This window comes from Chionomys nivalis, chromosome 18 (genome assembly GCF_950005125.1).
Source record: "Chionomys nivalis chromosome 18, mChiNiv1.1, whole genome shotgun sequence".
NCBI lineage: Eukaryota > Metazoa > Chordata > Mammalia > Rodentia > Cricetidae > Chionomys > Chionomys nivalis.
Window position 1 is genome coordinate 34,293,923 of NC_080103.1, and position 25,555 is coordinate 34,319,477.

The 25,555-nt window shown below is 41.2% G+C and overlaps 1 protein-coding gene across 1 annotated transcript; it reads left to right on the top strand.

Annotated features, from left to right (window-relative positions):
• Positions 1 to 17,979: 17,979 nt before the first annotated feature.
• On the top strand, positions 17,980 to 22,665 carry LOC130890161 (fatty acid-binding protein, intestinal). Its single transcript, XM_057794169.1, has 4 exons — positions 17,980 to 18,046; positions 19,300 to 19,472; positions 22,114 to 22,224; positions 22,615 to 22,665. The coding sequence occupies exons 1-4, from the start codon at positions 17,980 to 17,982 to the stop codon at positions 22,663 to 22,665; spliced, it is 402 nt and encodes a 133-aa protein (XP_057650152.1).
• Positions 22,666 to 25,555: the final 2,890 nt, after the last annotated feature.

Sequence of the window (25,555 nt, forward strand, 5' to 3'; positions counted from 1 at the left end):
ATCCATATTGTAACAAGAACACCAGACCTATAACGAGTTAGCATTTCCCACAGCGTTGAAAGCTTCCTAAGAACCCTGTGAGATGGCGCATTGCTGCCCATTCTCAACATCAAAACTAGAGCCCTTGGGTCATGCTCATAATATTAACTAGAAAAATCTACTATGATTTTTTCCAAATCTCACCGCTTAACCATTGTATTATAAAAAATATGAGAAAATTTGTGATATTCACCATTCTTAACATGGGAAGGATATATATAGAATTTTTCATTTACAGATTCCCAGATACCTGATCAGATCTGTGGCAATGAAAACAAAGGTGAAACTGAGGGAGGGCAGCCAGCCGCTGAGGCGGCAGTCGATTGTAGTGGGGTGACCGGGTGACCAGGCAGCTGACTAGCTCCACTGGGTCTAGTGCTTATGGCAAAGTAGTGGGTGTTCCAGGAAGCTAGTCCAGGAACTTGTCCTGGGCTGTACACGACAAGGGAGGGAGAGGCCTGAGAAGCAGACACGAGGGGAAAACAGGCAGGAGAAGGCCTTGTGGATAGGCCACCAGGGTGCCTGAATGGCAGCTGGCGATGAGCAGCTAATGCTGCTGCTATTGCCCTTTTGGGCACTGGGGAGAGGCACTGTTTTGGGGAGATGGCAAGGAGAAAACATCCCTGGTGGGAGAAGCCGGTAACCCACAGCAGCATGGGGAAGTGGCAGCTTTAAAAGCTACCGTGTGATCTTGCCATGTCTCCTTAGATCTCTGATGTTGTTGACTATTAGATAGTTATAGTTACAGTTTCCTGTAGATAGAAAGTAAATTATATGCAAAACTTTGTACTCACCAAGATAGGGTAGATAATGGAGTATTTCCTCTGAATTTGCCAAATACTAATAAACTGGACGTTTTGAATATATTTCTACTTGGTAATTGTTCTTATTATATATAGTTCTCTTATGTTAGAGTTAAAATCTTTCCTTTTTATTTAGACAAAAGAAGTAAATAATGTGCAAGAATTGTTCACACTGCCACTCCACTATACTAATAAAACCATACCTTGATTAGAAGGGTGGAGTCAGTGATTGGCTGACCGGAATTAGTCATAGACACATTGGAGGACTGAGGAAGCTGGATAGAGAGGGTCAGGAAGAGATAAGGAGGGCTTGGGGAGATTTTGTGGGACTTTTGGATCTGGAAAACATGAAAAGTAGGGTCGGTCAAACATTCCTTCCCTGTTCCTTGGATTTATTAATTTTTATCTCAATTTCGGACTCCCAAGTTTTTATTAATACTTAGAACAATTAAGGCGAACACATTACTCTGGTATTAGAAATAAGAATAAAAGAACGAACTGCTCCAATGTAGGGATCATGATGTAGATATTTAGGTTTCTAAAATGAAACCACAACATTTATAGTGGGTCTATATTTAATACCCCACTAAAAAATTACCAGCTCTTGCTGGGCAGTGGTGCACGCCTTTAATCTCAGCACTCTGGAGGCAGAGGCAGGTGGATCTCTGTGAGTTTGAGGTCAGCCTGGTCTACAGAGTGAGTGAGTTCCAGGACAGGCTCCAAAGCAACAGAGAAACCTTGTCTTGAAATCCTCCACCAAAACAAAGAAACGAACAAACAAATGAACAAAAACCTGCTCTTGACATGTTTCTGGGGACTGGCAAAGATAGAGATCCTGACCATGGAACATTAAGGGACCATGAGGTTAGCTGAACTCACTCATCGTGAGCTTAGCTCTATTAGGGTAGTGGCTTTGAACCAGGGATGGTCCCCACCCTATACTCCCAATAGGAATGTTTGTTAATGTCTTGAACAGTTTGAGCTGTCATAGCTAAGAGGGAATGCACTTATCATCTAGTGTATAGAGAGGTCAGGGATGCTGAAAAGTGTTGATTTCTTTTATGAGGGGAAAGAAGACACTTCAAACAATCCCATGTCTTTTAAAAAGATGTCAATTCCATTTCTATGAGCAGAGGCTGCCCATATAATTTAATTACTCCCACAAAGCTTCTTAGTATTATATTTCTTAGTAATATAACAATAGTATTTGAGATTAAGTAAGAATTTTGGAAGGGACCCAAACCTTAGCACTTACTATTAAATTCTTCATGCAGCCTATTTGGGATATATATGGAAGAGGAAGAAAGAGCAGAAAAGAAGGAAACACGTCTATGTTGGATGAGTTAATATTCAAGTTACAACTGGGCTAGAACTCATTGTGGACTTTTTGAAGATTAGATAAAACACACCCTGAGGTAAAGAAGTAAAAAGGTAGAGAAGTTTGGCTCTACATTGACCCGCTCATGCCCATCACATATTGAGGCCTCCTCCTGATGGCCCATTTCCTTGGCATTTCCAACATGCCCAGTCCCAGAGGCTGAACCATGTTCTGAGACCAAAGCATTGCTCATAAGCCAAGCACTGAAGGTCTTGAGAAAAGATTCACATTAGAACCTTTGAACACAGCGAGAGCTGAGGGGAGGGAATATCTGTGTTCTTCCTTCTAAATTGAAGGTGGTTAAAATTATGCAGTGCTAAACTGGGCATCATGACACAAGCTTTTTATCTGAGCACTTGAGAGGCAGAGGCAGGTGGACCTCTGTGAGTATGAGGCCAGCCTGGTCTACATAGTTCCAGGACAGTCAGGGTTACATAGAGAGATTTTGTCTCAAACACACACACACACACACACACGCATACACACACATGTGCACACACACACATAAACTCATACACATACACACATATATAATATGAAAAGAGGTATTATATAATATATAATGCTTACTGTATTCTTAATAGTAATTATATGCAATTTTATATAATGTTAAAATTTATTCAGTAAATGCATAACTGTTTCTTGAACAGTTTCCTTCTTTACAAGTTTGCTGGAAATTGATCCTGAAACGAGTTCATTTTTACTGTTTTACTCACAGAGGACCATGGTCTTCTCACTATTGGTGCTGCTCTTTGAAGAAATACGATCTTTTACAAAACAACAGGGCCTCATGTGAAAAGAAAAAACACTCTTTAAACAGGATGCTTAAGAAAACAGCATGGTATGAAATTTGATTCTATCCTGTTTGTATATCTATTTTTATAGTGTATGAGTCATGTTTACATAGTAAGATTGGGGTAACTGGGGCTCCAGAGTTTCTCTGTCAAAGGCTAAGACACCTTCCTAGACTATAATCAATAAGCTTACCATAAGGTTATATAGATTAATCACTAGCCCTGATGGGCTGTGATGTTTTGGGGACACATCTATGGGATTTGTTTGATTAATGACTCAACAAGATTTAACTCATTTCTGGCACTGGAGGTTTTAGTTGGTGACATAAGATGTGAGGTGTTGTCTTCCACATTATATGGTGATTCCATTTAAATTTCTTTCATATATGCATATATTTTAGGGAGTGTTTTACAATTGTAGGTTTCTACATGGCTTTTCCAAAGGCCTCCTGTAGCATGAGGTTTTCCCTCCCCACATTCCCTCCCTTACCCTTCCCTCCCTTCCTTCTCCACACTTAATCCTATTCCAGTTTCTCCTTTATCCCTTGGTAACACTATACTATATTTCCCCTTCCTTGGAAGATTCTCCTCCCTCCCATGACCCTTACTAGCTTCCTTCCTAATCTTTTTGGTTGTTCAGATTGAAACATATATATCTAAAGCCTAAAGACTAGCATCAACATTCAAGAGAAAATGTACACTGTTTGTCTTTTGGGTTATGGGTTACCTCACTCAGGAAGATTATTTTTCAAGCTCTATTCATTTGCCTGAAAATGTCATCTTTCTTAATAGTTGAATGATATTCTATTGTGCAAATAAACCATGACCATGGTATCCTAGCAAAAACAGTTCTATAAAATTCTCCTTTGTGTAGTTGCTGAATGAAAAATGAGGACATGACCACTCTAAGGTATGGCTGAGGAAAAAAATCTATTGTAGGTGTGTGGGAGAGAAAATCCTGAGGCATCTGGAAGGGCCTAGATTGAACCAGGCCATGGGGGGGAGGGGTTTCAGGGTGAAGGATAAGAAAGAGAAAGAGGGGAGTGTGGGGCCCAGGGCAGCCTGGCCACACATGGGGCCCAGAGCACACAGCTGCCATAGCAGGCAGCACTGGGTTCCAGGAAAAGCCATAAGCTGGCACCACCCAGGAACAGACCGACCAAGGAAATTCCTAACATCCCAACCATTGTAGATGCAGACAGGATCACCTGCCAGCACACACTCATTGCTTTTCAGCAGGACATCCCAAGTCAGCCAATTAGGGATCCTGAACCTTAGAAATCCCTCAACCCCTACCTTTGCTACTATAAAAACCCAAGCCCAACTGAGCTCAGGGCTCTCCAGTCACTCCAATACATTGGAGAGTTCAAGTTTGCAAACTTGTGTAAGAATAAAGGCTCTTTGCTTTTACATACAGGACTCGGTCTCCTAGTTGGTTTTGAAGGGGACTCCGTGATCTGGGCATAGCAGGGAGAGGATCCATGAGCTAACTAAGAAGACAAGAAGACTAAGAGAGTGCTTGGGTACCAAGAGATTGCAAGGCCAGAAAGGCTGTGTTAGATAGGGAAGAGACACTGGGGGAAGGAAAGTGGGAGCCCAGTTACAGAGAGGGAGAGGTTTAGGTTGGGGGTGGGGTGAGAAGTGCTGGGAGGAGCCACAAGTACTGAGTGATGCTGGGAGGGGTGGGAGGAACCACAGGTACTGAGTGATGCAGGGAGGGATGGGAGGAGCCACAGGTACTGAGTGATGCTGGGAAAGATGGGAGGAGCCACAGGTACTGAGTGATGCTGGGAGAGATGGGAGGAGCCAGAGGTCCTGAGTGATGCAGAGAGGGATGGGAGGAGCCACAGGTACTGAGTGATGCTGGGAGGAATAGGAGGAGCCACAGGTACTGAGTGATGCTGGGAGAGATGGGAGGAGCCACAGGTACTGAGTGATGCTGGGAGAGATGGGAGGAGCCACAGGTACTGAGTGATGCTGGGAGAGATGGGAGGAGCCACAGGTACTGAGTGATGCTGAGAGGGATAGGAGGAGCCACAGGTACCAAGTGATATTGGAGTGAGGCCAGATTAGGCTTTGACCTTAACTATTTATCCCAGGTTTCTTTGAGGCTTACAGATGACATGTTGCAGTTTATTTAACCTAAACTAAGCCAGTTTCATTCCAGTCTACATTGACAGAACATGGTCGTTTCCCCTTAACCAGCTGAAGGCCATACATACAGAACAAGATAGAACAGTTAGATTTAACAGGATAAAATTTCCAATTTGTACCTGGTTTGCCACATAGGCCAGAAGCACCTTAAATATATTGCACAGAATTACTTCTGATCATTCAAAATCACTGAAACCTATATCTTAAATTTTTTACCTTTTAAATATATTCACAACACTTTTCAAGACTAGCTCAATAATAAAGCAAAAGTCTAAGTTTAATCCTTAGCATTAGAAAAAAATTTATTTTCAAACTCTTTCCAAATTAAAAAAAAACAGCTCAAAGCTGATCGGGTCCCCACTCCCTCGCTCTCTCTCTCAACACTACTTGATCCTCCATTAAACAACTTCACTGCCAAATAGCTGAAGGTTAATAGAATCACTATTAGCATAGAAAACTGTGAATTCATTGCTCTGAGGTTCTTCCTTTTCTCCAGACCAGCCAGGGCCATCAGTGCGCATCGAAGGGTGGATGTCCCTGCTCTAGCTGCAGTGTGAACCTGAGAGAGTGAGGCCTAACAACAAGGCCATATAAAGCCTCACGCAATAAGCATATTTCTTCAGAGCATCAGATAAATTATATTCTGAGGGTTAAGCAAGGTCAAATGAGCAAAGGTGACATAGGTTTAGACTGATTACAGTCATGAGGACAACCAAACCTGGAAACACCGTCTGAGTCATAACAGTAGATGATGGGTAATCCGAGCTAACCCACTCCTGTTTACTACACCCGGGAGGGGCACAAGAGCACATTCCAAGAGCAGCCCTGGTGATGGGGAGACAGAGGTCACAAGACTTTCGTCTTGCTTACTTGGAGTTTTCTTACAAGTGCTCAGAACTCTCCTTCCATAACTTCGTCTGTGGACCGTGTCCTGACAACCCACCATTTTCTTTAGTTTTACGTAACCGCTTTGTCTTCAGGGCCTGCTACATTAGCGTCTCAGCTCTAGCTCACAATTAGTCCTTAGTCTAACCATTAAAATAGATCCGTCACTAGCATTTAAAGACTGACTGTCTTTAGTCTCCTTCATACGCAAGATGGATGGACACACTTGATTTGGATTGAACATTTTTACTGAAAGCAAAAACCTCTTAGTGAAAGATGAAGAAGAAAAATCAGAAACCGGGGAGCTCAGCGTGCAAAGAACTTGCCTTGCAAAGGCAAATGCAAAGAACCGAGTTCAAGTCCCTAGAGCGTACACAAAGTCAAGCACGTAGCACACAGTAAAAGGGAAGTGGTAACAGGACATGGGCGCTCATGGGCCGCCCAGTCTGACTTACACTGCTGCAGAACAAGGGCCTCTCTTAAGCAAGCTGAAGGTGAGGATCATACCCAAGGTTGTCTTTTGACTTCACAATAGGTGTCATGGCACTTGTGGGCCTATACTCACATGCACAATTCTGCACAAACTCATGTAATATTAACACATGTGTATACACAATGCAAGAAAGATTAAAGAAAACATTGAGTTGCACATCAATTAAACTTCATAAATTGTGTTGGTTTGACTTCTACTAGGGAATGGATTAGTTAATTCAAAGATGAACAAGCAGTGAAAGGATAATTTAAATTAATAAGGAAAGGTTTTCCATTTAAATTAGCTCCATTGAAATCTATTTCCTAGCAGAAAAATTATTAAAGAGACAAATTCGGACCAAGGGTGGAGAGAGTGGGAGCAAATTACAACCTCTGATTGGTCAACTCTCTCAAAGGTTGAGCTCCCATGGAGACGAGCTAAACCAAAGGGGTGGTTTACCCCAGATGTTGTGGCTGATCCAGACTTTCCAGACATAAGCAGCACCCACTGTCCCCCGGGACAGCAGGCTCAGGCACCGCCCCCAGTGTTTATCTCACTCTGTCTTTGTTGGTCTGGAACTCAGCAATGTAGCTCTGACTCACTTCATAAGGAGCCAAAGTCCTTTGCAGTGAGTGTCCTGTCATCTAGATAGTTTCTGAGCCATCTATCTTCAATTAAGTTTCTTTGGGCGATCCCGAAGATAGGAACTCCTCAGTGAAGCTGCAAAGCAGGCGAGAAGTCAGTGTGTTATGTTGGGGAAACAGGACCTGGTTATAGAGAAGACAGCATCATACAGGTCATGGTGAGGGATCATGAGAGTGCAGATAAAACCAAGAGGGGCTCCAGCTTGAGGGACAACCACAGACTGACTTTCTCTTCAGACAGCTAAGAACAAGGAGTAATCTGGAGTCACAGGAAGGAACACATGCACAAATTAAACCAACTAAATGTGGCTTGCCAGGGCAATTCTATTTGTAAAAAGGCTGGGCCAGAGCCCAAACATGGCCAGCAAACACACAGGGTCAAGATGACTGCCATCTTTCATCTTGGATCTGATGGTGACTCCATTTCATTCCATGGATGAGAGCTTGACTTCACAATCTGCCTCAGTTGGTTACAGAGGGGAAGAGAAGGCTCGGGAAATATGAACCCTGGCTGGACTAGCTACCTTTGACAGAAGATAAATAGCAATAAAGAAAGTTGGAATACCTTTAATAGAAAACAACACAAAATCTCCCTTGAAAGACCCAGAGCTGCCGCTGTGGGAAAAGCAAAGGAGCCGAGAGGACAAAAGCCATGGCTGCAGCACTGTGCTCTGGAGGGTGTACCAGAGGGATGGCACATCTCAGCACACACCATTGGGCTTAAGTAGATAAAGCAATAATGACAATATAGACCATGATAGCCAGGAGTTAAGGAAGTGTAAGGCCAGAGAGATGTGGCTTATCCATATGGACTTTGAGGTCACTCAAGATGGTGGCACTTCAGGGTTTTTATTAATAGGAGGCAGATAAAAGTAGATAGGGGTAAATAGCTGATAATTCTGAGTAACTTGGCTATATGATCAATAGCTAAGATAGATAAGACAAGATGGTAGATAGAAATGCTGAGATAGGCTGGAAGATATTAGTGCCAAGTTGAATGGGCACAAGGCAAGAGGTTTTTATGTATATAAATATATATGTGTACATATATGTACTCACATCATACAGAAATCATGCTTCCTCAGGCATAGGCATTCGACTTGGTGAACGTACCTGGAATTCCATGCCTTGGGAAATGGAAGCAAGGGGATATAAAGTCCAAGGCCTGATTGAGCTACGAAGCAAAACTCTATTTCAGGAAAACAGAAGAGGAAAAAAAGTAAAGATTGACAATTTTTGGACGACAAGTGTAGTGAATCCTTCAAAATCACTCTTGTTATTAAGAACCAGGAAAGCATACTTTCTGTTACATTTAGACATCGTCTTCATGCTGCCAAACCTACACTCTTTGAAAGAGAGTCAACCAATCATTTCAAACTCTGAAACATACTCAGGCAAGTCTTAACAGGTCATGAACATTATGAACACAGAATTTGGTAAAGTTTGTTAGTAAATTTTAGAATGCTCACATCCCCCATTCGTTGCTGGGGATGCAGAGTAATCTTAAAACTTGTATGGCAATCTGATCCATTTCCATGTATCTGCTAGTCTTTGATATGTAAAAGCCAAACAACTTGGGATAAAAGCAGAGGTTAAATCCCATGCCCTTCAATGCTCTTTTGATTTTTATGATATATACAGCAAAATAACCTAGAAATGCTCTTCCCCATCATTTAATGAGGGAAAGGGGATTTCTTTGAGTGTCTGAAGGTCAGTCCTCTGCGATAAGCTCAGGACATCCCTTTCCCTTGTTGCTGACATCTCTGGATATCATGATAAAATATTCGCTCCTTATCATGAATCTCCTCCTAGTCTTTTGGGCTATACTGTGTGTGACCTTTATACCCAGCTGAAGGAGGGATATCAGACTCTGAACCCTTGGCTCAGTAGGGCAGTCAGACCTTGGAGTACACAATACGCCTTGGAACACCCTGTAATTACTCTCCAGGGGGATGAGGACTGCAGAACCCAGGGAAGGCAGCATCCGCAGCATCCACAGCCGCATCCTTCACTTCCCCAAACCCGAAGATGCTAAGTCTTAGAGTCTGTAAGAACAGGAAACAAACAGGCCAGGTCTGCCCTAAGCTCACTCAGTATTACCAACAGGAAAAGTCTTTGAGGTAAAGGTAGTCCTGCCCACAGGTCTTATGTAATTCTTTCTTTCTAAATAGAATCTAGTAAGTGGTAAGTATGGAGAGGGAACTGGAGAAGTATAATGTTGTAAAATTAAGAGGGCACTTAAACATTTGGTGATGCTACAATACAGAGAAAATGGGTTTTCCAAGCTGATAAGTTGAATCTGCCCTTCTGTTAGCAGCGTGTGTGAATCCAAGCAATGTTCTCTTACATCCGGGTATTTTGCTTTTCTCAGTATTTTAAGGTGGCCACAGACAAAGCAGGGAGTCCTAGTGTGGAAACACGATTAGGTGAGCAATGATAAGAAACCATTCTGGTGTCTTCCTTCCAGATCTCTTCCTTGAGCTATGTGCAACTTTAGCAGCCTTGAGATCAGAGTGGAAACATACCTGACCAGACAACACTTATTCCTTGCTGGCACATCCAAGGCACACGTAGTCCAAGGAGTCACCTGTACCAGACACTAAATACCAAAATCACTTTCTAATAAACACCAAAAATATGAATCATCTTCACAAAATAGTCAAGTGGATCTAGACCTGAGGTATTCCTACTGCATTGGTATTGGTGTGAAGCTTCCTTTCTCAGACAATGAAAACAGAAACTAAGGTTTATCAAGTACCTGATGTCTACCATTTCTTCAGGTTGGTGCTTTTGCACAATGCTTCAAAAATGCTCTCTAGGGGACACCGGCAGATGAGGACACCAGGTGGCTGGCTCAGAGACAGCGATCTCCACCGGAACAAGTACAGGGGAGTAATCGCTGAGCAAGTAAGCCAGAGCCAGAGACTGCTGAGGGTCCGGACATAAATCTGGGACCTTCAAGGGAGTAGACCTAAGCCAGGACCCTGGTGGCTCTGGGCATGAGACTAGGAACTAGGCTTGAGCCAGGACCTCTGCCATTCTGGGCATGAGTGAACCTGGGACCTCCAAGGGAATAGGCAGGAACCAGAGATATTAGAGGGGCCAGGCATGAGTCTGGATCCTCAGAGGGAGTAGGCCTGAGCCAGGACCACTGTGGGTCTAGGCATTGGTCTGGGACATCAAAAGGCAGGAACGTGGAACCTCTGCAGGTCTGAGCATGAGTCTGGGCCCTCTGAGGGAGTAAGCAGGTCCTCTGTGATCCTGGGTAAACCTGAGCCTGGGATCTCCGAGGCAGTAGACTAGAGTGAGAAACCTTTCCAGGTCCAGCTCCAACCCAGGGACTTCTGCAGAAGAAAATCCAGAAAATCCAGACCAGGATTTACAGAAATAGGTCAAAGCTGGTAACCTAGGCCACATTTGCCCTGAGGCAAGGAACACAACAAATTTCACAGGGGTGGCTCTGAACGAGCTACCCCAGAGAGGGCCTGAGGAAACAAGCTCCCACTTGAGCAGAAGCCAGGAGAAAATCCTGCCCCAGAAACCAACCCAGTCCTGGGACTCTGGCGGATCAAGATTGAGCCAGCAACCAGATCCAGAGTCAGCGATCTCCACTGGAACAGGTACAGGGGAGTAAGCGCTAAGTGAGTGAGCCAGAGCCAGAGATTGCTGAGGGTCCGGTCATAAATCTGGAACCTTCAAGGGAGCAGACCTAAGCCAGGACCCTGGTGGCTCTGGGTGTGAGTCTAGGACCTCCCAGGTACTAGTGAGCCAGGACCTCTGCCATTCTGGGCATGAGTGAACCTGGGACCTCTGAGGGAATAGGTAGGAATCAGAGATCTCAGTGGGGCCAGGCATGAGTCTGGGTCCTAAGAGGGAGTAGGCCTAAGCCAGTACCTCTGTGGGTCCTGGCATTGGTCTGGGACATCAAAGGGAATAGGCAGGAACCTGGATCCTCTGTGGGTTCCAGTGAGTGTGAGTCTGGGACCTCTGGGGGAGTAGGCAGGTCCTCTGTGAATCCTGGGACCTCCGTGGCAGTAGACCGGAGCCAAAAGCCTTTCCAGGACCAACTCCAACTCAGGAACTTCTGCAGGAGGGATTCCAGACCAGGATTTACAGAAACAAGGAAAAGCAGGCAACCTAGGCCAAAGTAGGCCTGAGACAGCAAACTCCAAGGGAGCACTGAGCTATCTCCAGGAACACGGAGTAACCAACAGGGTAACTAGAACTATAACACTGACTGTACCATGAAGAACAACCATCTGAGCTTTGGATTCATTGGCACCTAAAAGATTATTCAACAGAATCTCAGAGAGCCCCAAGCACACCTATTGGAAGAAAAGTTGAATAGAGAAGATAAGAATGCATGCAATACCGCAAAGAGCAACGCAACACCAGTAAAACCTAAAGACCTTACAACAGCAAGAACTGAACAACCAAATGTGAATGAAGCAGAAGAAAATGACCTAAAAAATAACTTCAGGAGAATGTTTGAAACTCTAAAAGAGGAAATGAGAAATTCCCTTAAAGAAATGAAAGAAAAGAAAAACAAAAAAAAATTGGAAGGTATCAGCAAATCACTTAAAGAAAACCAAGAAAAATTAATCAAACATATGAAGAAATTATTTAGGACTTGAAAACTGAAATAGAGGCAATAAAGAAAACACAAACCAACGGGATTATAGAAACAGAAATCATGAGAAAACAATCAGGAACCACAAACACAAGTATGAAAAGCAGAATACAAGAGATGGAAGAGAGAATCTCAAGTGCTGAAGATACAATAGAGGAAATAGACTCATTAATTAAAGAAAACATTAAATCTAACAAGAGCTTAATCCAAAATATCCAGGAAATATGGAACACCATGAAAAGGTCAAATCTAAGAATAATAGGTATAGAAGAAGGATAAAAAGTTCAACTCAAAAGCACAGAAAACATATTTAACAATGGATGAAAACTTTCCCAACCTAAGGAAAGATATGCCTATGAAGATACAAGAAGCTTATAGAACACCAAATATCTGGATTCAAATAAAAAGTCTTCTTACCACATAATAATCAAAACACTAAACATACAGAGTAAAGAAAGAATATTAAGAGCTGCAAAGGAAAAAGGCCAAGTAACATATAAAGGTAGACCTATCAAAATTACACCTGACTTCTCATTGGAGACAATGAAAATCAAAAGGTCCTGGTCAAGTGTTATGCAGACATTAAGAGATCATGGATGCCAGCCCAGACTGCTATACCCAGCAACACTATCAATCACCATAGAAGGACAAAACAAGATATTCCATGACAAATTTAGATTTCACCAATACCTAGCCACAAACCCAGCCTTATACAAAATACTAGAAGGAAAACTCCAATCCAAGAAAGTTGGCTACACCAACACAAACGCAGACAATTGATGGTCTCATAGCAGCAAATTCCAAAGAAAGGGAAAACGCACAAATTAACATCACCATGAATGATGATGAAAACTAAATTAACAGGAGATAGCAATCACTGGTCATTAATATCCCTTAATGTAAACGAACTCAACTCACCTATAAAAAGGCATAGGTTAATAGATTAGATACAAAAATAGAATCCATCCTTCTTCTGCATACAAGAAACACATCTCAACCTCAAAGACAGACATTATCTCAGAGTAAAAATTTGAGAAAAAAATATACCAATCAAGTGGACCTAAGAAACATGCAGGTGTAGCTATTCCAATACCTAACAAAATAGATTTCAAGCTAAAATCAGTCAAAAGAGACAAAGAGGATCATTTCCTATTAATCACAGGAAAAATCCATAAATAGGAAATTTTAATACTGAACATCTATGCCCCAAATACAAGAGTACCCTCATATGTAAAATAAACACTTCTAAAGCTTAAATCATACATTAAACCCCACAAACTAAGAGTGGGAGACTTCAATATTCCCCTCTTACCACTGAACAGGTCAATCAGACAAAAAATGAACAGTGAAATAAGAGAACTAATAGATGATATGACTCAAATGGACTTAATAAACATCTATAGAATATTTCATCCAAACAGAAAAGAATATACCTTCTTCTCAGCACCTCATGGAACCTCCTCAAAAATTGACCACGTACCTGATAACAAAGCAAACCTCAATAATTACAAAAAAATTGGAATAACCCAATGTACCGTATCAGAACACCATGGTAGAAAACTAGAAGTCAACAGTAATACTAATTTCAGAAAACCCACAAACACATGGAAATTAAACAATGCTCACCTGAATCATTAATCGGTCAAGGAAGAAATAAAGGGAGAAATTAAAGACTTCCTAAAACTCAATAAAAATGATCACACAATATACCCAAATTTATGGAACACAATGAAAGCAGTGTTAAGAGGAAAGTTCATAGCACTAAATGCCTACATAAAGAAGCGGAAAAATCTACACTAGTGAATTAACAGAACATTTGAAAACTTTAGAACACAAAGAAGCAAACTCACCTAAGAGAACTCGAAGGCAGAAAGTAATCAAACTGAGAGCTGAAATCAACAAAATAGAAACAAAGAAAACAATACAAAGAATCAATGAAACAAAGAGTTGGTTCTTCTAGAAAATCATCAAAATAGACAAATCTTTATCCAAACTAACCAAAAGGCAGAGAGACAATATCTAAATTAACAAAATCAGAAATGAAAAGGGGGATATAACAACAGACATGGAGGAAATACAGAGAATTATCAAGTCATATTTTGAAACCTGTACTCCACAAAATTGGAAAACTTAAAGAAAATGGACAACTTTCTGGGTAAATATCTGGGTAAAAAATTAAATCAAAACCAGATAAGCAAATTAAACAGACATATAACTGATGAAGAAATAGAAACAGTCATCAAAAGTCTCCCAACCAATAAAAACCCAGAACCAGAGGGTTTAAGCTTAGAATTCTCCAAGACTTTTAAAGAAGAACTAATACCAATGCTCCTCAAATTATTCCACACAATAGAAACAGAAAGAACATCACCAAACTCTTTTATGAGGCTACAATTACCCTGATACCCAAACCATAGATAGATATTACTAAGAAAGAGAATTACAGACCAATCTCACTCAATGACATTGATGCAAAAATACTAAATAAAATACTGGCATATCAAATTCAAGAACACATCAGAACCATCATCCACCATGATCAAGTTGGTTTCATCCCAGAGATGCAGGCATGGTTCAACATACAAAAATCTGTCAATGTAATCCACCATATAAACAAACTGAAAAATAAAAACCACATAATCATCTTATTTGATGCCGAAAAAACTTTTGACGAAATACAACATCCCTTCATGATAAAGATCTTGGAGAGAGAAGGGATACAAGAAACATATCTAAACATAATAAAGGCAATATACAGCAAGCCAACAGCCAAATCAAACTAAATGGAGAGAAACTCCCAGCGATTCCACTGCAATCAGAACAAGACAAGGTTGTCCACACTCTCCATATCTATTTAATATAATTCTTGAGGTTCTAGCTAGAGCAATACGACACCAAAGGGAGATCAAGGGGATACAAATTGGAAAAGAAGAAATCAAACTCTCACTGCTTGCTGATGATATGATAGTTTATATAAGTGATCCCTAAAATTCTACCAAGGAACTTTTACAACTCATAAACACTTTCAGCAATGTAGCAGGATACAAGATTAACTAAAAAAAAAAAATCAGTAGCCCTCCTGTACACAGATGATAAAAGGGCTGGGGAAGAAATCAGAGAATCAACACCCTTCACAATAGCCACAAATAGCATAAAGTATCTCAGAGTGACTCTAACCAAACAAGTGTAAGACTTGCATGACAAGAACTTTAAATCGTTGAAGAAAGAAATTGAAGAAGACACCAGAAAGAAAGTGGAAAGATCTCCCATGCTCCTGGTTAGGCAGAATCAACATAATAAAAATGGTAATCTTACCAAAAGCAATCTACAGATTCAACGCAATGCCCATCAAAATCCCAGCCAAATTCTTCAAAGACCTCAAAAGAACAATACTAACTTCATATGGAAAAGCAAAAACCAGGATAGCCAAAACAATCCTGTACAATAAAAGAACTTCTGGAGGCATCACAATCCCTGACTTCAAACTCTACTACACAGCTACAGTACTGAAAACAGCCTGGTATTGGCATAAGAACAGACAGGAGGACCAATGGAACTGAATAGAAGACCCCGGATATCAATCCACACATCTTCAAATACCTGATTTTTGACAAAGAAACAAAAAATATCAAATGGAAAAAAGAAAGCATATTTAACAAGTGGTGCTGGCATAACTGGATATCAATATGTAGAAGAATGAAATATCTATCACCATGCACAAAACTCAAGTCCAAATAGATCAAAGACCTCAACATAAAGCCAGCCACACTAAACCTTGTAGAAGAGAAAGTGGGAAATGCACTTGAACGCATTGTTATAGGAGACCACTTCCTAAATATAGCCCCAGCAGCACAGACACTGAGAGAAACAATGAATAAATGTGACCTCCTGAAACTGAAAAGCTTCTGTAAAGCAAAGGACATGGTCAACAAGACAAAATGACAGCCTACAGAATGGGAAAAGATCTTCACCCCACATCAGACAGAGGTCTGATCTCCAAAGTATACAAAGAACTCAAGAAACTGGTCATCAAAAGAATACATAATTCAATAAAAAAAATTGAGTACTGATCTAAACAGAGAACTCTCAACAGAGGAATCTAAAATGGCTGAAAGACACTTAAGAAAATGTTCAACATCCTTAGTCATCAGGAAAATGCAAATCAAAACAACTCTAAGATTCCATCTTACACCTGTTAGAATGGCCAAGATCAGAAACACTGATGACAACTTATGATGGAGAGGTTGTGGGGAAAAGGGAACACTTCTGCATTGTTGGTGGAAATGCAAGCTGGTACAGCCCCTTTGGATGTAAGTGTGGAAATTTCTCAGAAAATTAGGAAACAACCTTCCTCAAGACCCAGTAATACCACTTTTGGGTATATATCCAAAGGATGCTCAATCATGCCACAAGGACATGTGCTCAACTATGTTCATAGCAGCTTTGTTTGTCATAGCCAGAACCTGGAAACAACCTAAATGCCCCTCGACTGAAGAATGGATAAGAAAAATGTGGTACATTTACACAATGGACTACTATACAGCAGAAAAAAATAATAACATCTTGAATTTCACAGGAAAATGGATGGACCTGGAAAACATTATTTTGAGTGAGGTAACCCAGACCCAGAAAACAATTATCACATGTATTCACTCATAGGTGGTTTTTAAACATAAAGCAAAGAAAACCAGTCTCCAAACCACAGTCCTAGAGAACTTAGACAACAATGAGGACACTAAGAGAGACTTACATAGATCTAATCTACATGGGAAGTAGAAAGTAGAAAAAGACAAGATCTCCTGAGTAAATTGAGAGCATGGGGACCTTGGTGGAGGGTTGAGGGGGGGAGAGAAGAGGCAGGGAGGGGAGCAGAGAAAAATGTAGAGCTCAATAAAAATCAATAAAAAATTCTCTATATGTAAAGTACTACTGTCTTTCTTTCTGTGTGAGGAAAGTGAGGCTCAGGCAGGTTCACTAATCTGACGCCATGCATGGTAGTGGTTGTTATGATTGCAGTGTTAGTGATTGCTTGTTTGTTTCTAAAACACATGCTTCTTTTTCAATATATCATATTTCTAATCCATTGGCCAGAGATTGGCCTAACTTTTGTAATAAAGATTGGATCTATTATCGCTAAGCTTAAAAAAAGTATTGTATTTTTAATTATGTGCACTTATGTGTCTGTGTGAGGGTTTGTGTGTGCATGAACAAGGTGCTGACAGAATCTAGAAGAAAGCATCCATTGCCCCAGGACTGGAGTTACATGCAGTTGAGAATCAGCCTACATGGGTTCTAGGAATCAAAGTGAGTCCTCTGTAAGAGCATTTGGTGTTTTGTTTGTATGCTTTTTGCTGTTGTTCCTTCGTTCGTTTGTTTGCTTGAAACATAGTCTTGTTCCCTAGCTGTCTGGGAACTCCCTGTAGATCTGGCTGCCCTCAAACTATAGAGATCCATCTGTCTTTGCCTCCTGAGTACTGAGATTAAAGTCGTATGTCATATGCCATCACACCCAGTTAGAGCATGTGCTCCCAGTCTACTGAGCAGTCTCTCTAACCTGTGGCTTCTTTAAATCATTTTAAATTATTCTTTGAAAATTTCATACTTTTGTACAAATTAATTATAACATTCCATCATCTCCCTCCAGCTCCCTTAATGGTCCCCATCCCATCACCCTCCCAACTTCACGTCCTCCTTGGTTGTTATAATAACTGTTGCCCATACACCCATGAATGTAGGTCTACCTATTGGAGGGTTGGTACCCTATTAGCCAAGTCCCCAAATGACAGTGTCGCTTCCTCCATCAACAGTCAGCAACATCCAGAGGCTTCCAAATTCACCAATCCCTGTAAGTAGTGGACTGCCTGAGAAGCTGTTTTGTAGGCTTTACCATACAGGTCCGTAATTCGACACGGCAACAAGACCACATGATGTCATTTACAAGGTTCAAGGTGGAGAACTGAGCAATCAACTTTTCTCAAAGAGTCTCAGGTGTAGACGCAAAGAAAGCATGGAAAGAGAAGCCGAAGGGGCATGGCGTGTTAAGTAGTTAAGCAATCTCTTGAACTTTAAACTTCCACATCACAGTGTGGATTGGTTCGAAGATAAGAAATAGGATAAATTCTCTCTTGTGGATGACAGGACCGAATCTCTGCTTTCCCAGAGGAGCACACAGCTGAGACCATGGCATTTGACGGCAGTTGGAAAGTAGACCGGAATGAGAACTATGAAAAGTTCATGGAGAAAATGGGTAAGGACTGTCTACCTGGGCAGCTCAGTGTTTGCTTTCTCCTGTGTGTGGTAGAGAATGCTTGGTGATGTAAGGCTTCAGGTGTGATGGTGCAGAGCTGGGAAATCCACATCCTCGCTTCCTGCTTTAGGAAGGACATCTTGCCTCCCTAGGGCAAGTGTTAGAGTCCCTGTGTTTTCTTTCCTTGCCTGTTGCACCTGTGCAACTGAAAACTGAAGAAAGAAAATTCTAGTGAGCTAGGAAAATTTCCAGAGTTTAAAATATATAGATTATAGGCAGTAAAAGAATAAAAAAACTTTTAATAAAATAAGAAAATAATTTTATCACAACTAATCTTGAATAAATTCTATGTAATTCTCTTCTCTGTGCTATCTAACTTTAGAAATAAACACAAAAAGCTGTGTGTTCTCTGTGGAGGTGTAATTTGACTATTACAAATGTTATAAATGTCTACTAATATTCTGACAACCTACACTACAAACTTAAGCAAAGAATTATGTGTCATTTCCCAAAATAAAACCCACATAAATGTCTTATACTTTAAGAATTGTGAATTTATGTTTATGAAATTTGTGTATTTTATAATGAATTTAATCATAAAAATCTCTAAGGTTTCTGGTTTTCGATCAATCAGAAACGCCACAAAAGTCAGAAAAATTATGAAGCAAGCAACACATGGTGCTATATGCCTGTGATTTTAACTCTTCAAGAGTGAAGTGTTAAGAGTGAAGAGAATCTTAAGTTAAAGTCTAGCCTAGGCTATGCAGTAAGTTTGGAACCTGCACAAGTTCCAAAGACCCAGTTTCAAACAACAACAACAAAACAAATTCAATTTTAAAAGTAGTGTTGAAAATTAGTAAATATCCAGATAGGAACTCGTGTTTCTTTAACATATGAATATATATATTATTTCATAATTATTCAATTCTCCATTTGACCTTGCTGAAACTTGACTGAGCACTGAAGCACCAGTTGGTTCATCTTGTTAACATGACCCAGAGCTAAGGTGCTGCAGTTTGTTGCTTCATTTGCACTTTCTTAGTTTGGAAAAGCTGCTCGAATCCTTTCTCTGGATCTGCCAGAGCTTCCGCTTTCTCTCAAAGTGTCTCAGTGATGCTGTGCACACACGACACTGTTTGCTCTTTCTCCTCCACCGACAAAATAAAGATGAGCAAACAAGACAAACTTAGAAAGGCAAACACTCTCTGTGACATAATTATTTCTTGTTCCCTCCAATCTCTCTCCTTTCCCAGGCATTAATGTGGTGAAACGGAAGCTTGCATCACACGATAACTTGAAACTGACCATCAAACAAGAAGGAAACAAATTCACAGTCAGTGAGTCCAGCACCTTCCGCAGCATCAGCATTGTGTTTGAACTTGGTGTCAACTTCTCTTATACTCTAGCAGATGGAACAGAACTCAGTGTAAGACTTTTTTCTTTTTTATAAACAATGCATTCTTGATTTTTTTTTTAACCAATACAAAGTGATTTATCTCATGTAGTGGTTCAGCTAATGCAAACTCGTTCATTTATTGAAGAGGTCAACAAAGTCTGTTCACATTTTATATCGCACACATTGGTAAATGTTTAAATGTAGTATTTCACTGTGATGCACATCTGTGAAATAGCTGTACTGAACAGTAAGATTTATAATAATCCACTTAGATGGATTGAGTATAGAGATAGTCACAGGGTGTCTCACTTAGGGTTTATGCTGCTCTGAAGAGACACCATGGCCACAGCAATTTTTATTTTTTACTTTTCTAAGTATTTATTTTATTTATTATGTATAGTGTTCTGTTTGTATGTATGCCTGCATACCATAAGAGGGTGTCAGATCTCATTACAGATGGCTGTAAGCCACCATGTGGTTGTTGGGAATGGAACTCAGGACCTCTGGAAGAGCAGCAGCCAGTGCTCTTTGCCTGTGTGCCTTCTCTCTGGTCCCACAGCAATTTAACAAAATAAAACACTTCGTTGGGCTGCTTATAAATTCAGGGGTTCAGTCCATCATCATCAGGGTGGGACGTGGTGTGGAGACATGCAGGCAGACATGGAACTGGAGCAGGAGCTGAGAGTTAATGCGTCTTGATCTGCAGGCAACAGGAAGTGAACTGTCACTGGACATGGCTTGAGCGTAGGAGACCTCAAAGCCCCCTCCAACAGTGACACTCTTCCTCCAACAAGGCCACACCTGCTCCAACAAAGTCATATCTCCTAATAGTGCCACTCCTTATGGGGGTCATTTTCTTTCAAACCACCACACGAGAGAATGTGAAGTTCTGCGTTTTTAGCTCTTCTTGCTGGGAGACCACAAGCTGTTTGTGCTCAAAATATGCAAACACAATAGCTGTTTATAAATGTCCTTGGACAATAGACTTAGAAGCCCGGAATGTAGTTGAATCAGGAGACTGTAACAAGCACCAAACTCTAGGTTGTGTTTACAGCTCTATATAAAAGTTGGGCATGGTCACACATGCCTGTAATCCCAGGACTTGGGAACTGGAGTCAGAGGATCATAAAGTCAAGCTTTAACTCACTTATAGAGCAAGGTTGAGGACAGCCTGGACTACATGAGATCTCATCTCAAAAAAAAAAAGCATTGCTTAAAAACATTAATGAATGAGAGCAAAGGGGTCAAGACCATGATGGGGACCCCCACAGAAACAGCTGACCTGAGCTAGGAGAGCTCACTGACTCTGGACTGATAGCAGGGAAACCTGCATAGGACCAAATCGGGCCCTCTGAATATAGGTGGCTGTTGTGTGGCTGGGGCAGTTTGTGGGGCCACTGGCAGTGGAACCAGGATTTATCCCAAGTGCTTGAACTCGTATCTAGGTGCACATTCTTTTTGGAAAGATACCTTGCTCAACCTAGATTTAGGGGGAGGGCCTTAGTTATGCCTATAAGTGAAGTGTCAAACTTTGTTGACGCCTTACCCTTTCTGAGGAGTGAATGGGGGCGGGGGAGAGGAAGGTAGAGGAAGCAGGAGGAGGGGAGGGAGTGGGAACGGGGATAGCTCTGTAAAATGAGAAAAGATTGAATTTAAAAAATTCTTAATTAAGAAAAGACAAAAAGGGGGCTGGAGAGATGGCTCAGTGGTTAAGAGCACTGGCTGCTCTTCCAAAGGTCCTGAGTTCAATTCCCAGCAACCACATGGTGGCTCACAACCATCTGAATTGAGATCTGGCACCCTCCTCTGGCATATGGGCATACGTGGAGCAGAATGTTGTATACGTAATAAATAAATAAATAAATCTTAAAAAAAAAAGACAAAAAGATAATGAATGACTGAGTAGACAAATGTGAAAGTCTAATAAATTATAGATCATTAAGAATGTCCCTTTCAATGGACAGGGTAAAACATTTTAGGGACTTGGGCTTTTAAATTAATTTTTCAAAAAGTATCTTTAGCCTCAGAGTTTTCCCAGCCACGTATACTTGTAGTGACGTGTGCGCAGCTCTTGCACATGCCCACTGCAGAGGGAGAGGCCAGAGGAGGACATGAACTGCCCTCATCCGCTACTGCATCTCACTGAACCTGGAGGTAGGCTGATGGCCATGAAGCCCCCATGATCCTCCTGTCTCTGCCCTCTGCAGCACTGGTGCCATAGGCGTGTGTGAGCACACCTGGCTTTGTACGTGGACTCTGGAGATTTGAATTCAGGTCCTCATGATTATGTTATGAGTTCTCTCACCAACTGAGCCATCAGCCCTGCAATGACAGTATAGCTGTGAATATTTATCCCTAATGATAATCCCTTCTATCTGCACTAAAACTCGGCACATGGCAATTGTCAGCAGGGTGGTGCTTAACAGTTCCCAGGGCAGCCTTGGCTCCCGCAGCTCGGGGCCAGTCCTCTTTCTGACTTGTGAGGAGCTGCTCTGTCATTCCACAGTCGCTGCACATGTGAAATGGGGCAATGTATTACTCCATAGCGTCTATAGGGCCACTGTGAAAATGTGGGTCTGTAGAACTGGAAATCGTGTTAAAGACATGTAAGACCATAATTAATAATAATAGTAATAATAATAATAAATGCTGCCCTATTATTGTGGTGCAGGGGACCTGGAACCTTGAGGGAAATAATAGACTTATTGGAAAATTCACACGAGTAGACAATGGAAAGGAGCTGATTGCTGTCCGAGAAGTTTCTGGTAATGAGCTAATCCAGGTAAGTTCTAAGAAAGATTTACAACTACATTCCAAAGACAAAAATGACTATGAACAAGAATTTTGTCACTGCTGAACTGTACCTTTAATAATCAAATTGCTACTTCTCTCTTGTAAATATATATAAATGTATGTGTCATATATATATATATATATGAGACATTTGTTAATTGGGGAGAGTTTACATATAAGTACATTAATTCATTAATTTCTCCTTTAACAAAAAAGACAAATGTCTACAAAGCAAAATGTAATTTTAATGGTCTATCCTATATCTTCCTACAGAACAGACTCTAACGTTATTGTTTTTCATAATTTTGGATTAACAAATTCTTAAGTGAATTGACACATATCTTAATTAAAACATTCTATGGTTGTAAACATCTTTCAGACCTACACATATGAAGGAGTCGAGGCCAAGCGGTTCTTTAAGAAGGAATGAGCAAGTTTCTTGGAGCCCAGAGCAGCACTGAAGAGCTGAACTGTGGTCAGATTTCTTTCTCCATCGTGTTAATGAAAGACAGATTCATCCTTCCATGAACATTGGCAAATTTCAGTCTTGTCAATGCCTAAATTGTAACAGTGAGTTAGAACTTAATTTGCTTTATGTTCCTAAAGATATATATGAAATAGTATTTAAAAGGAAAATAAATATTGTTCTCACATCGCTTTGTAAGTAGTGTTTCCTTAAATTAAAAAAAAAAAAGTTTCGTGGTATATGCATTGATGGCTGTTTTTTAAATATTTTATTTTTGTGTGTACTGAAGTGTAATTTTTCTGAACATTTTTAAATTGATGTGTCATACACAAAACATCTTGAGTGGTCCCTCCTATGGAGCTGGTCTGTAAAAAAATGTTTATAATATAATCATGTGTTCTTTTATTCTACAGAAAATGGACCAAAATGTAGATTGAAAACTTTCCTTTGAGTGGTCCTTGGACCTCCCACAGGGCAGAGAAACCTGCTTGCTCTTTGGGCTGAGGAGGAAGGAAGACTTGATTGGGGGAGGGGGAGGGAATGGGAGGTGGTGGCGGGGAAGAGGCAGAAATCTTTAATAATTAAATAAATTAATTAATAAAAAAAAAGAAATAAAAAAAAAAAGAAAACTTTCCTTTGAGTAGATGGAAAATCTCTTCAGTTCTCTTTACCTGGGCCTGTGTATGACCAAGTCTTACCCTGGCCAACGAGAACTCTTAGTTCCGGCCCAGTCTTAGGCTAACCACTGTGAACTTGAGAAGCCACTTCACTGCTTTGGGATCTAGTTCAGGCATTTTTAAAATGAGATGATTGGACTAGGTAACTTCTTTAATATATATATATATCTCCAAACAACAGTTGTGTGTGTGTGTGTCCCCAAAAAACAGTTAGTAACTCTCCCTTTCTTTCTTTTTCTTTCTTTTTTTTAAATGTTTTTTTGATACAGGGTTTCTGTGTAACAGTCCTAGCTGTCCTGGAACTAGTTGTAGTCCAGGGTGGCCTCGAACCCACAGAGATCTGCCTGCCTCTGCCTCCTTAGTGAGTGAGTGCCGGGATTAAAGTTGTGTGCCACCACCACCCCGCTAACTCTCCCATTCTTAAGCAACCATTTGGGAATATGCCGCGGGGGAGAGAGTGTTGGGGTGTTAAGAGAGCATAGGGTGGGGAGAGAGAACTATCACGTATGTTGTTAAATATGGCTGCCTTCATGGGCTCACAACTCGTTCTGGCTCAGGAAGACTCTATGTTTGTTTTACTGTCTTGATGTTACTGTCGTAATAGTCTCAAAACAAGGAGCCCTTCTGTTTTTTTCTTTTTTCCTTTGTTTTCATGTGTGTGTATACATGTCTATGTTTGTATGTCCTCATGTATCAGAGTGCTTGTACACATACATGTGTGCCTAGGTGTGTATGGAGGCCAGAAGTTGACACTGAATATCTTTCTCTATTCCTCTCCATCATATTTTAGGGAACAAAATCTCTAACTGAACATGGAGCTCATCCGTCAATGACTGGCAGGCCAGAAAACTCTGGGGACCCTCCTGTATCTACTGCTCTCCCAACATTGGGGTACAGTGGTACAGCACTATGCCCAGGTTTTACATGGGTGCTAGGGATCATAACGCGGGCCCCCTCATTTGTGTAGCAAGCGATTTACCCCCTGAGCCATGTGAGATCTCAGTTCCTTTGGTATTTGTACTGACCCTGCAAACTACTTACCTAATCCTATCCCTAGAAGCCGACTGTTCTTAAGTACAGGAAGCACGGAGCTAATCAGAAGTCATGGTGATGGACTGTTCCAGAGGGTGTCTCAGTTCACCTGTTCTAGAATATAGTGTTACAGAAGTCCCCTTTCTGTATAATCCAGATTGCCAAGAACGAAGACAGAATACGAAATTGCAATCTGGTGGTCAGGGCTTAGTACTGAGAGGTACTTCTTAGTACTGAGAAGTTGAAGATTGGTAGAAATCAGAAGAGAGGCCTGAGTGCTCCTGAGTCTCAGCCCAGTCGCAAGGTCATATTTTCAAGTCTCCTTTCTAAAATTTCTATCACACACACACACACACAAACGTACACGCGCGAGCACACGCACAAGTACATGCACACGTGTGAAAGCTCCTGCATGCCAATTCCATGAGAGTTAAAGAGCAGACCTCTTCCTGAGCTTACGGAAACACTTCTCTGTGTAAAGGAGCACACGACTGAGGCCATTCCTTTGCTCCACTTCTAGATAATGTGACAACAGAGTTTGAGCAGGGACACCGAAGGGCAGACATGTGACACAGTTTCCCTTTATCCAATGATTTGAGCAGGAAGAACGGATGAGCACAGCTCCACACTCCAGCCCAGATAAGTGCTTGTCCTCTGTGCTCCAGAGCAGAGCTTTTCACCTCTTCATTTTTTGTTTTGTTAGTTAATTTTTCACACAATCTATTTTGATTGTGTTTTCCTCCTCTCCTGCCTCCTCCCAGTGCCTCCTCACCTGCCTACCCATGCAACTTTCTCTTTCAAAATAAGAAAGCAACCCCTCCCATCTCTGCAAAACTACAGAACCAATAGTCAAAACAACTAAAAGGCTAATAAAATATTTTTTAAATGTGAAACTAAACAAAAATACCACACACACAGAGTTCATTTTGTGTTGGCCAACTACTCCCGGGCATGAGGTCTGCCGTGGTGTCTGGTTGATGTGAGCAGCAAGACTCCCCTGGAGGAAGCTGATTTCCCTTTACCAGTGGGTGTAAATTCTCCTCTTGGTTATGAGTAGGACCCCATGTCAGTCCTCCTCTCAGTGCTGGGACCCCTCTGACTTGAACCTCTGAGGTCTATGTGTGCCATAGTCTGCAAATTCATAC